This window comes from Capricornis sumatraensis, chromosome 15 (genome assembly GCF_032405125.1).
Source record: "Capricornis sumatraensis isolate serow.1 chromosome 15, serow.2, whole genome shotgun sequence".
Taxonomy (NCBI): domain Eukaryota; kingdom Metazoa; phylum Chordata; class Mammalia; order Artiodactyla; family Bovidae; genus Capricornis; species Capricornis sumatraensis.
The window spans coordinates 15474045-15487572 of NC_091083.1; the positions used below are offsets into that span (position 1 = coordinate 15474045).

General features: G+C 50.5%; 1 protein-coding gene across 1 annotated transcript in view; it reads right to left on the bottom strand.

Annotated features, from left to right (window-relative positions):
• Nucleotides 1-906: 906 nt before the first annotated feature.
• The window catches only part of SFMBT2 (Scm like with four mbt domains 2), a 157815-nt gene continuing 145193 nt past the window's right edge, over nt 907-13528 (bottom strand). Inside the window, exons 16-20 of the mRNA XM_068987562.1 lie at nt 7210-7385; nt 5957-6123; nt 5359-5622; nt 4496-4624; nt 907-1093 (exon numbers count right to left, since the gene is read on the bottom strand). Coding sequence (XP_068843663.1) covers nt 953-1093; nt 4496-4624; nt 5359-5622; nt 5957-6123; nt 7210-7385 — 877 coding nt within the window. The 3' untranslated portion in view covers nt 907-952. The remainder of the gene's footprint in view (nt 1094-4495; nt 4625-5358; nt 5623-5956; nt 6124-7209; nt 7386-13528) is intronic.

Below are 13528 nucleotides of genomic sequence, written 5' to 3' on the forward strand. Positions count from 1 at the left end.
TTCACACCTGTTGCTTCACCAGAAGGAGGTCCAGGGTGATTCAACGTCAGCCCAGATGACGGGGTCAGTCACTGGCTGACCCAGAGGCGTGAGTGGCTCTGCAGGGGTGACCAAGCTGGGGCTCAGAGGGGACCTCCCCGGGAGACCTGGAGCAGCGACCCCTCAGGGGAGGAGCGGGTGCATCAGCAGCTTTCCCCAGTCTCCCCCAGCCTTGCTCTCCGGAACGAAGCTCTCTGCCTTCAATGCACAAGGCAAGATGCCCTAAGAGATGCAAGAAGCCCCTCTCCCATCTGGTCGCAGTTATTCAGATTGTGGGGGACCTTGAAGGTTCCATACAGGATGGCAAGCATGCCTCCTCCCTGAAGGCTCCCTGGATGCCCACCGCCCCACCATGACATGCTCCTTCTTCCTTCACTGCCCAACAGGCGGAGTCCCTTTTCCGCTGTCATCCAAAACATCGCCCAGAGCCGTGCGTGAGCAATGAGCCGCCACCAGACCAAACTGCAGCGACAGCCACCCATTTCGACCTGAAAGAAGCACCTAGGGAGGCACTTGGGGTACAATGACCGTGAAGTCACCGGAAGACCTCCTCTTGGGTCACGACGGAAAAGTCATCACCTGCGCCTGGGTTTTTGAAGCATGGGCCTTGGCTTAGGAAGCTGCCTGGTTTGGGGCAGGAGAAAGATGGGGTGTGGTCTACAGAGATGCAGGTCCACACCCGTGGGGTGTGAGCGGTAACTCACACCCTGCAGGACCACTGCTGTGGGCTCGGGTGCTCTGCAAACACGGAAATGTCAAGCAGGCTGGTGGGCGGAGGAGGCCCTCATGTGGACACCTGTCGGACGCACCATCACACACGTCTGGGGAAAACGGAAGTTCCAGCCCGGGAAACCTCCTGAGACCCAAGACGTGGCATTCGCTGGGCCAGCGGGCAGCCTGGGACCGGGAGGGGTCAGTTGGCATACTGGGCGTAGAAGGCCACCTTGACCCGCTCAATCTGGTGGCACAGTTTGATGGCGGGGCCCAGCTTCAGCTCCATGCACTCCTGTACCGTGGGGAGTGTCAGCAGCAGCAGCGCCTGCCCGTCGATGTCCTGCTGGGAGAGAGGGCGGGTTAGAGCCGAGACAGATGGGACAGGACTCAATGGGGCGCCTGGGCCATGGTGGGCTTCATCCCCAGCCCAGGGCAGGAGGGGTGGCTCTCGTCCCCTCCGAGCCTGGTGAGCGCTGGCCAAGATGGCAATTTGGCTTGATGGCTGCCTAACCCCTTGTTGAGAAAACCTTTCTGCTAAGAGAACACTGGCTACTGTGAAATTCACTTAGCCTGGACCGGAAGGGACGGAGGGCTGGACTGGGCTGTCTCCAGGGTCCAGCCCTTGGGGCTGTGGTGTGCAAGCTGCCCGGAACCCCAGGTCCAGCCCTTCCTGGGCTGTGGTGTCCCCCTGCTGCTCTGCTGTGACGCTCTGAGCCCTGGAAGGGCTCTCCACCGACAAGAGACCAGCCCTGACAGTTCCCATCAGGAAGGGAGAGACAACCTTACCGCACAACACGATCCTCCACGGGAGAACACATGCACGTGGACACGTGTGTGCACACACACCCTCACATCTGTAACCTGCGCCACCCAGAATGAGCCCTGAGGCCTGTCTTATTTAGCTTTCTGCTGAGTAAGCCTCTGGGCTGTCTTATTTAGCTTTCTGCATCCATACACAATGCAGAGATTCACTCAATGGTGGGTGAACCGCAGTCACTGTAGAAAGAAGAGCAAGAGGGCTCAGCCTGAGGCCGTAGGACCACCCCCATCGGGCAGCTCTGCCTCCTGACCAGCCTGCTTCCTGTAAGGACTGGGTCTATTTATCTGGATGCTGTTTGACTGGGTTACTGACTGTCACTGCAACCCCTTCCAGGGCACCAAGCCTTCACATTCTGAGGAAATGGGTGAGGGTCCGAGAGCCTGCAGGCCCGAGGTAACAACAGAGGTTGTGGTGGGCAGGGGCAGACACCCTGGGCTCCTGCCAGCTGGAGACGCAGGCGCCCCGGGGCTGCCAGAAGCCCCAGCGCTGACGCAGGCAGGCACCTCAGCAGGGGTCAGGGAGTTTCACAGAGGCAGCGTTTGTTCTTAAACTGATGGCTTATTTAGCTGTTCTGTAAACCTCTAAAGCAAAAAAAAAAAAAAAACAAAACCCTAAATTCATAAATTAATTTTGGGGGAGGTGCTATAAGTCTCTTGGCTTCCCTGGTAGCTCAGCTGGTAAAAGAATCCTCCTGCAATGCAGGAGACCTGGGTTCGATCCCTGGGTCAGGAAGATACCCTGGAGGAGGGCATGGCAACCCACTCCAGTATTCTTGCCTGGAGAACCACCATGGACAGAGGAGCCTCGTGGGCTGAAGTCCATGAGGTGGCTAAGACTCGGACAAAATAAATATAGAACTAGTTGAATGTCAGCCCCCAGAGAAGTTGTAGGAGACACAAAATGAGTGAGACAGGCTTTCTCCTGCAGCCTGGGAACAGACACACCTGTGCAAGGAGCCACCCAGGGCACAGATAAGAAAGGTCCCCAGAGCTGGAGACGCTGGGGGGCCAGGGACAGCCTCGTGCTGAACTGTCTGTCAAAGCAGCGAGCCAAGCGGGGCGCGGGGTCTTTGCTGCCCCTGCTCCACCCTCAGCACCCAGAGCAGTTCCCGCTGGCACATAACAGGGGCTCACTGAACACGTGCCAAGAGAGAATGAACGGGAAGAACCGGCTGTGGTGAACACGGAAGTCCAAAGATGGGGAAAGGAAATGATGAAGAATCTGGAGGGTGAGCAGAAACGGAGGAGAAGGAGTTTGGGCAGTTTGCTTACTGCACGGCTCTGATTCACAAAAGGTGAGTGACTGGCAAAATTTTATGAGTTCTGTGTTTTTATACATGTGTGGCGGTTTCCTACATAATGTACATGTTTGCAGCATGAAATTATAGAGTATAGGTTTTTTAAGCAGCTGCTGTAACATTTCAGAATTAAAAAGCATATGTTCTGGTAACAGGAAACTTGTAATTTTTGTAAAAGCTCCTGGTGATTATGACAAGTCTCTGAATTTACCACTCAGAATCAGGGGAGGGAAGGAGTGTGGCTGTGATTCCATGTGCTGTGAACTCTCACACAGGCTAAACCCCCAGCCCCTCCTTGTTCACCTAAAAACTCATCCGACACCTGAAGTGACCCCCTGGAGGCCTCATCAAATCAGAGCTGTGGCATTTGGGCTCAAAAGTGAACGAACAAATTAGTAATCGAAGGTCTGAGTGAACAAAACACCCACAAGTGCCCACAGACTTCAGGTAGCCCCACGACAGCCTTCTACTGTGACAGAGGAAACGGCCTAATGTAGAAGCTAAATATAAGTAAGGCTGCAATCAACTGAATTCTACCTACTTTTCTCTTTATAAGAGAAATAAATAGGGACACAGGGCCGAGTCTCTCAGTGACATGCGAAGATGTACCTTGTTGATCCTAAGAGAGGCCAAGGGTCAGGCATGTTTCAGACGTCTTAACTTCGGAAGGCACGGAACTTGCTGACATTTTACTATAAACAGGGGTTAAAGTCTAATGCAGGATGACTCAGGATAAGCAGGATTTTAGCCTTTTCCTCAGATCAGCTTTGTTTTCGCTTCCATGCTTATTACCAGATATTTAGGAAAGGAATCAACACGGCTGAAGAACGGTGATGAAAGCAATGTTCAGTAAAACGCAGTGGCCTGAGGGCTTCTGCCTCTAGGAAGATCAAGTCGACTTTTCTCTATTTTCCCTGAAAGCCCTGGGGGTTACAAATAAGACAGTCACAGGAAGACTCGGGAGGGTGGAGACAGGAAGACTGGCCAGGGCCGTGGGGCCCCAGGTGTGACTCCGTGGCCAGAGCTTCAGGCTTCTGTCTGTCTGCTGCCCTCCTGTGACTTAATCATCCTTGCTGTTCAGTCTCTCCGCCGTGTCCGACTCTCTGCCACCCCGTGGACTGCAGCACGGCAGCCTTCCCTGTCCTCTACCATCTCCTGGAGTTTGCTCAAACTCAAGTCCTATGACTTTACTACTCAAGAAGCGGGCAGCCCAGAAGTGCCAATGGGCACCAATGAAGCAACCAACCAAAGCCTCTGCTCTCTCTCCTGGAAGGTGGAGCTGGGAAGACAGAAGCCTCTCAGATGACAACTGCTCGACTGGAGGACAGAGCGTCCCCCACCCGCCAGCAAAGGCAAAGCCGGGAGCACTGACCACCAGCCTGGCCAGGCCACCTAAGACCCCCCCAGCGCCTCCTCTCCCCCACCAAGGGGAATCCGAGAATGCCCAGGGGAAATCTGAGATGTCACCTCCATCAGATGTCAGAGCCCCCACAGGGGTGCTGGTGGGACCAAGTGCGGAGCCCTGGATTCCTGCTCTCCTGCCCCCAGTGGTGACAAGCCCCTTCCCCCTGGCGTGGCCGACTCCAAGCCAGCTGACACAGAAGACCCAGGACAGAAGCCCGTACCTGCTCCTGAAATATTTTGGCCAGGGGCGCGCAGTCCGTCAGCTTGATGAACCTCACCACGTCTGTCACCGACCACTCCAGCGGGTTGCTCTCCAGAACCAACCTTTCCTCCTCCTCCTGCTTCACATCCTGCAGACAGAAGGGAAGCGAGAGGTCTTTTCATTGCTTCCCAGATGGTGGGACACTCCCAGCGGGCTGCATCCGGACTTCCTGGACTGCACGCGGCCTCCTCACTGGGCACCCGGGCAGACACAGATACAGCCAGTGTCCAGGGAGGCGCTAAGCAACTCGTCTGGGCTGTGACTTTGCTCCTAAGACTTGTGCGTCTTTAGAGGTAATTAAAAGCAAGAAAAGAAGGCATGGCGATGGTGACAGTGACTCCCACGCTCAGGAGGTCTGGGGCCAGCCTGTCACTGGCTCCATCCCTGGTGGAAAAGAAGTGGCAGGAGCCGGTGATGGTCCGAGAGGCTGCTCCCCGTGGACATGTGTGATGCTGGTGCCGGCGACCTGCCAGCTGACTGTGTAACACGTGGGTTCAGAGGAGACCTGATGCCCCGATTACACATTTTATAGCATCATAAGGTCTCCTAAGGAAGGAAAGCCTAGGGTTTAACAGAACCATGAGGATTTGCTCTCTGTTCCCCTGACAAGAGTCCCTGTGGCTTTAAAGTCTTCCCCAGAACCCCATCTTGAGGCTCACTGCCCCCTTCATTGGATGCGGAGTACCAGGATTTCTGGGCCCAATCCAGGAACTCAGCGGGAGCAGCTGCTAGAGATTTATCTTAAACCAGGGGCCCAAGTGCACCCGGAGCTGTCCCCACTGGGGACACCAGACAAGCCAGTCCTCGAGACCCACGCTTCACCTCTGCCGCCTCCTGGCTGGTGGCTGGGCTCCGGGGGGCTCCCTCGGCCTGGGGGGCGGCCGGTGCCCTCCGGGCCCTGCGCGACCTCTCCACGGGGGCCCGGCGCTCGGCCTCCACGCTGCTCCGCAGGGTCACGGCCCTCCGGGGCCGGGTGGAGGGCACCTCGGCCGAGGACGTGTCTGTCTGGTCATCACGGATCTCGGAGCCGGTCTCCTCACTCCCAGAGTCATCGTCCATGGCGTCTGCACCCTCCTCTTCGCTCTCCTAGGGGGATGGGAGGTGCGCTGAGTCGGCAGAGAAGGCAGGAGGGGGCCGGCAACTCCCCCCAGACCCTCTCCCACCTGGCACCTGTGCTGCCCTGCTGGTGAGGTCTGTCCAAGGAGGCCCAGAAGACAGACCCCAGGGTCCCACCCAGGGCCCCAGTGGCACCTCTGTCTGCCAGAGACGCTGCAGTTTTAAGTCTGTTCTACAAGTTAGACAGGGTACCAGCTCATGATCCCCATCACTCAGCATCAAACCACGGCCTCGGCAGCAGCAGTGAAGCTGTGGCCCTGCTTCCCGATCGATCGACGGTCAGCAGCGTCCGAGCCGGACGTACCTCTCCGGAGCCTGCGGCCAAGTCCACGGCGGACGACCTCCGCTTCTTCTGCACAAACATGGATTTTCGTCGCTTCCTGCGTCTGGCCGGTTTAGGGTGTCCACTCTCAACGCGGCTTTCCCCAATCGGGGGCTTGCTGATCTTCCTTCTCTTCCCATAGTAATAAGCTACAGGGAGAGAGATGGTTAAAGTCGTTGTTAAAAGGTTACATCCAGGGCATATGTGGAGGAAGAGGGAGGGAGGAGAGATGGAAAAATGAAGGGAGAGGGAGGGGGAAGTGAGAGAGAGAGAGAAACACTTGAGATGAAGCTTCACATCCCGTTCTCATCTCGGGGAACAATTCTGACAAAATAGCTCACAGGGAGGAACCCTGTCTCAATGCCCTCGTGGTCACAGGTATCAAGGGCAGAAGTGGTCCCTCTCAGAACTGGTGGTGAACACACAAGCCAAATTAATGGGGCATCTTTCTCCTTTTCAAATAGTGTTCCTTACCTGTTATTCTTTACTCATTCAGTGGACACTCGCCTTACTTCTGAATTCAACAGCAGAGCTGTATGTCTGTGTTACCCCCTTAGAGCGCTACTTAGAAATTTTCTCACCAAATTTCAATAATACTGATGTATTTTATAAGTTGAATGGCTAATCAACTAATTAAAACCAACTGCGATCCAGTTTCCAATGATGATCACCATCCAGAACACTTCCCCAATTAACTGAAGCTTCAACTGTTCCATATGGAGCTCTCAAAAAAGAACCAAATGCACCAAAGGAAACTTTATCTAACGGCTGGAGGCATCAGAAAGAAAACACCCAGGTGACAGACTTCACGGTGACTGTGTGGCAGAGGAAAGTCACCAGCCTCCAGACTGCAATTTCCTTGGATGCAAAATGACCAACCAAAACTGTCTATTTCCAGTACCTCCCACTAGGTCCATGAAGATGGCGTTTATAAAAACCATCAAGAAACCCCCTGGGGTAAGTGAACAAACGCTTATATATTAGTGTCTGATACCCAAAGAGAACCATGGTGCAGCTCATCCAGGACTGTGGTCCCCAAAGAACCAGAGACGACACCCCCTCCTATTCCTTACACCAGGAGAGAAATGCATGAGTATCTACCAAGCAAACCTTAAAGAATTCTCCTGCAGCTATTCCTATGAAAAGCTATTTGAAAGGTCTGGGGAAAAAACATAGCCCACCAACTACATCACCCTGCAGCTCAGACCCACAGGTTCCTTTCGCTTGCCACTTACTGTACTTGGTTTTGGTGTGAACAGAGCAGTTCTCCGGGCAGTTTTCAGAAACCAGCACAGGACTGAACAAATTTGGACAGCACTCGAGCTTGGCACAGACCCGGCGGCAGAAGTCCGCTACTTGGTCGGAGGTGCGGACGATCTTGGCCACAGCCCGGTACGTTTTGCCTCTGTACCTGGAAACAGAGAAGGAACGGTGATGAAGAGAGCACGGGCTCGCTCAGATCTCTTCCACACAGTGGACTCCTGAGCAGCGCATTCGCTCTCTAACAGCGGGGTGGGTTGTGTGTGGTTTCTCTTCCGTCTGCTTCCGTTGTTCCTTATGAGCTCACAGAACTGTTTTTAAGAAATGCCCAGTGCTGTGGGCAATATTCGTGGTGAGCGAACGCATGGTCACTGACACCCAGAAAGAACCTGGGATCCCGAAAAAAAGGCTTCCACTCGGTGCATTCTCACTACTGAGTGAAGTCAAAGTCACTCAGTCATGTCTGACTCTGCGGCCCACCAGGCTCCTCTGTCCATGGGATTCTCCAGGCAAGAATACTGGAGTGAGGAGCCATTCACTTCTCCAGGAGATCTTCCTGACCCAGGGATCGAACCCAGGTCTCCTGCACTGCGGGCAGATTCTTTACAGTCTGAACCACGTGGGAAGCCCACTCTCACCAGGGTATATGTGACTAAATACTGCTTCAGAATGCTTCTAGAATCCAAACAGTGTCATTCATGGCTCCAGACTCTTGAGAAAAAAACTTTCTCTTGCCCCAGAAAAACCGTATGAAATCACCAATGCAAAACTAGAACCCAGATCTTCTGAAAAGCAGGTTGGATGGCTTCTTGTCTTAAAAGCAGGTCCTGCAGCCCTCATTCAAATGCTGTAAATCACCCTGGCTGAAAAGGTAAGTTCTTGGAAATAGGTTTGAGTCACCTTTCAATACAGTTTTTACAACTATCATTGGTACAAAATGATTATAAGTCTTTCAGTTGGCAACAGATCCCAGGTCTTCATTTAACTCACATCTCACTAAACTTAAGAGTCCACTGAAATGAGGACCCATCAAAACAACTGGGCCTATTAAACTCTGCCCTTGAGGGACCCCCTAATTGTTAAGAGGAAATCCTGAATGATAATTCATTTTCCAGGAAAGATGCACAGAGTAGTAACTGGCTGAGAATACTTGTATTACTTTTAGGAAAAACTGCCCGAGAGAGAAAGAACCACCAGGGAAGGCCGGCCTTGTCAGTTTCCACATCAGCAGGGCCCAAGTGCCCTTTTATACACTTGTGTACAGGTCTTCCTTGACTCCCGATGGGGACTGTGTTCAGCCCCTCAGTCGTGTCCGACTCTCTGTGATTCCATGGACTGGAGCCCGCCAAGTTCCTCTGTCCATGGGATCCCCAGGGAAAAGTCCTGGAGTGGGCTGCCACTTCCTTCTCCAGGGGATCTTCCCGACTCAGGGATCAATCCCGGGCCTCTTCAGTCTCCTGCACGGGCAGGTGGGCTCTTCACCACTAGTATTAGCCGCGCAGTCATGTCTGACTCTGCGCAACCTCATGGACTGTAGCCCACCAGGCTCCTCTGTCCATGGCACTTCTCCAGGCAAGAATACTGGAGTGGGGAGCCATTCCCTTCTCCAAGGGATCTTTCCGACCCAGGGATCGAACCAAGAACTCCTGCACTGCAAGTAGATTCTTTGTGCCACTCAGGCTACCTGGGAAGCCTCTGATAAGAGGCTGTATCTCAATAAACCCATTTTATGTTGAAAACATCCTACATTGAAAATGCAATGTATTAATAATACATCTAATGTACCAAACCTCACAGCTTTACCTGCCCATCATAAATGTGCTCCGGAAACTTACATTAGCTTATGGTTGGGTAAGACCATCTGATATAAAGCCTATTTCATGATAAAGTGTTGAATATCACATGTAATTAACTGACAACAGAAGTGAAAAACAGAAGGGCTGTCTGTGTCCGGGACAGTTGGAAGAGTTCAGGTTCACCCTCGTGGTCTTGTGGCTGACGGGGGACCGCGGCCTCTGCCCACCACCCCAGAGGGCAGGGCAGCACAGAAGCCGGGGGAAGATCAACAGTCTCATGTCCAAGTACGGTTTCAGCCTAACGTGCGTCACTTTCACATCGTAAAGCTGAAAAATCAAGTTGAACCATCTTCAGTTGGCGGGGTGTCTCCAACAGTCAGCCTCAAAACATGGCAGGGACCACGGGCAATTTGTACAAAGGCAAGTATAACATGAGATCATCACTGCTGCAACTTGTGAATTAGATATTTCATGTTCAAAACCTAGATCTGGTTCACTAAGAACATGGGATAGATAAGCTGCCTTTGAGTTTATGTCAACTTGTTTTTTCCTTCCTGTTCTTCTGAAGGCTCAACAACTGTATGCCAGTGACATTCTTCTTTAGGAAGGGCATGTGGCTGCAGCTCCAAAGCAGGGGCCAGTGCCTCTCTCTCACTTTATCCCAGTGTGAGTCCAGAGGGACAACACTTCACCTTGGGAGTTTATTCAGTGCCCAGCAGGGCTGCTGTAAACCTGAAGATGAGGTTTCTGAAGCACACACGACAAGTTCTCTGAAGAAAAAGGGGGAAATGTTGAATGAGACCGTCAGGCAGGCCGCAGCAGACACAAATAACACTCCTGGAAGGAAGGAGGAATGAGGAAAAGGTCTCGGGGAGTAAGTGATGAGGTCCAAGGATAATGAAAAAGACAGGGGAGGAGAGAGCCGCAGGAGGACACCTGGGGGAGAGCAGACCCTCGGGTCAGATGGTCCTCAGAGAAGAGCGCTGGCTACATTTCTGCTTTCTCAAGACTTCTTCCTCTTTCTCCCACAGCGCAGCTGCATTACCAAGGTTCTAGAGAAATCCCAGTGTGAGAAAGGAATCCGCTGAGGAGAGCGGGTGCTGAGCTGACATGGGAGTCAGACGCACACTGTGAAACAGGACAGGAAGGAAGAGGACCTCAGAGGGACCGGCTCCCTGACGGCCACGTGGGGACCCACGCAGACCCCACAGTGCACAGAAAGGCTATCTGAAGAGGAAGATGGCTCACCATTCAACAGATGCAGAAAGAAGCTTTATCGGAGATTGGACTTAAAGCAGAAACTTCTGAGAAACAAGGATCATCATAAATCCCCTCTTTGGGGCATAAATCTCAGGGGTAAACCTACTATAAATCTCCTCCTGGAGAAGTTCCATGGCCTTGAAGAAGAAAGACCACTCCTGCCTGCATAAACTATCCTGAACTTTCTTATCTCCCAGGTTTTCTCTTAAAAAACCCATTAGTATTTCCCAAAGAAACCTATTTGTCTTCCCCTAGGAGAAGGCGATGGCACCCCACTCCAGTACTCTTGCCTGGAAAATCCCATGGACAGAGGAGCCTGGTGGGCTGCAGTCCATGGGGTCACTAGGAGTCGGACACGACTGAGTGACTTCACTTTCACTTTTCACTTTCATGCATTGGAGAAGGAGATGGCAACCCACTCCAGTGTTCTTGCCTGGAGAATCCCGGGGACGGGGAAGCCTGGTGGGCTGCCGTTTATGGGGTCACACAGAGTCGGACACGACTGAAGCGACTTAGCAGCAGCAGCAGAGGCTTCTTCTTCCCATTTCGTTCCCCCTATTAGGTTATGCCTGACTTAGGTGTAAGCTCCAACGTCAGCATGGAGCACTTTTGTGTGTGCGTGCATCCTACCAGCACAGAAATGGTTTTTGTATTTTGCTATCTTTTGTCAGTTTAGTTTACAGGCTCCCAGGCACTGCACCTAAGAGGGCAAATGAAGAGGATTCTCCCCGCCCAACATCAATAAGGAGGTGTGTGGCCTTCCAATAACTTCCCACCAACTAAAGAGTTACATCCATGTGTGAGTGCAAAATAATGCTCAAAGTTCTCCAAGCCAGGCTTCAACGGTACATGAACCAAGAACTTCCAGATGTTCAAGCTGGTTTTACAAAAGGCAGAGGAACCAGAGATCAAATTGCCAACATCCTCTGGATCATCAAAAAAGCAAGAGTATTCCAAAAAAACATCTATTTCTGCTTTATTGAATAAACCAAAGTCTTTGACTGTGTGGGTCACAACAAACTGTGAAAAATTCTTTAAGAAATGGGAATACCAGACCACCTGACCTGCCTCCTGAGAAATCTGTATGCAGGTGAAGTAGCAACAGTTAGAACTGGGCATGGAACAACTGGTTCCAAATTGGAAAAAGAGTACATCCAGACTGTATACTGTCACCCTGCTTATTTAACTTATATGTAGAGTACACCATGCAAAATGTCGGGCTGAATGAAGCACAAGCTGGAATCAAGATTGCCAGGAGAAGTATCAATAACCTCAGACATGCAGATGACACCACTCTTATTGCAGAAAGTGAAGAATAACTAAAGATTCTCTTAATGAAAGTGAAAGAGGGGAGTGAAAAAGCAGGCTTAAAACTCAACATTCAAAAAATAAAGATCATGGCATCCAGTCCCATCATTTCATGGCAAATAGATGGGGAAACAGTGGAAACAGTGACAGACTTGATTTTGGGGGGCTCCAAAATCACTGCAAATGGTGACTGCAGCCATGAAATTAAAAGATGCTTGCTCCTTGGAAGAAAAGCTATGACCAACCTAGACAGCATATTAAAAAGCAGACATATTACTTTGCCGACAAAGATCTGTCTCGTCAAAGCTATGGCTTTTCCAGTAATCACGTATGGGTGCGAGAGTTGGACTATAAAGAAAGCTGAGCACTGAAGAATTGGTGCTTTTGAACTGTGGAGTTGGAGAAGACTCTTGAGAGTCCCTTGGACTGCAAAGAGATCCAACCAGTCCATCCCAAAGGAAATCAGTCCTGATGGTGAAGCTGAAGCTCCAATACTTTGGCCACCTGATGTGAAGAACTGACTCATTTGAAAAGACCCTGATTCTGGGAAAAATTCAAGGTGGGAGGAGAAGGGGATGACAGAGGATGAGATGGTCAGATGGCATCACCGACTCAACAGACATGAGTTTGAGTATGCTCTGGGAGTTGGTGATGGACAGGCAAGCCTGGCGTGCTGCAGTCTGTGGGGTCGCAAAGGGTCAGACATGACTGAGCAACTGAACTGACCTGTGAGCGCATGCGACGAGTCGGAGAAAGACACACGAGATAAAGGAACAAGAGTTTGGGGCAAAACAGTCTCTTCTCTTTCAGTTAAGAGTTGAGAAAATCAAAATGGGCCTTGAGTCAAAAAGAAATACAGAACGGAAACACCAAAGTGCGTTCAAGCAGAATGACTTCAGTGTAGTCTAAGTTCTATCATTCATCTACAAAATGACCCATATTGGGACCTTTTAAAAAAAAGTTTGTGATGCAAGATTTACTTGTGACAGAAATATGACAACAGAGAATAAGGTTCCAGTCTGTCAAGCTGAATTTACCTTCTGAAATATTTAAGGAAGAATTAAAAGGGAAAAAAAGATGATGAATGAAGAAAATAAGGATGCTTGGCAAGCGATGAGAAAAACCACTCTTCTCACTAGAAGTAAACAGTAAGGGATGACCCCAACTTCTTTCAAAACAAAGCTTGTACTTCCTAGGTCATGTCTTCTTACTCGAGAACTCGGGTCTAGAAAGTGCAATGCTGGCTTTCAGTCTTAAGATACTCAGCTCCTCAGAAATTTCTCTCTTCTTTCTTGATTCCTGTATTTCAAGTTATGGGAACTCTGAGTGATAAACGGGGTGTGTATTTATTTTACAAAAGACAATTCTGATTCAGAACACCCTCAACTGGTCTATGTGACCCAGGAATGCTGTGCCCAATCGTGATGAATTTATTACACATCAAAATTTCTGTCTTTTCTTTAGAAACTGGCTCACCTGCTTGCTTATCATAATGTTTACAGCATACATTTTCAGGAGAGCAGATTTCTCAAGTCTGAGCGAAGTAAAAATGAACATGAACAGGCAAAATCTTTTTCAGTGAAAAATCTCTCAGGGAATCCTTTTTCAAATAATTCTCCTTGATAGCCAAGTATTACATCTTACCATTCACAAAGTATGGGCATGAATAAATGCCAATAAATGAAAACACATGCAAAATTAGTCATTGCGTGTGGAAAAATGAACCAAAACATCATTGCCATAGAGCTGAACATGACTCACCTAAGGGTAAAGATTTGACTTTTATCCGATTTTATCCCCTTGTTTCTGCCTAAGTGATTAAGAAATATAATTCACTCAAAAATCAGGATATTTCCTCTTAAAGTATTCTGCATAATTGTAACAAAAGACTGGGACAATCTATTAAAACTCCACCCAGCTTTTATAAAGA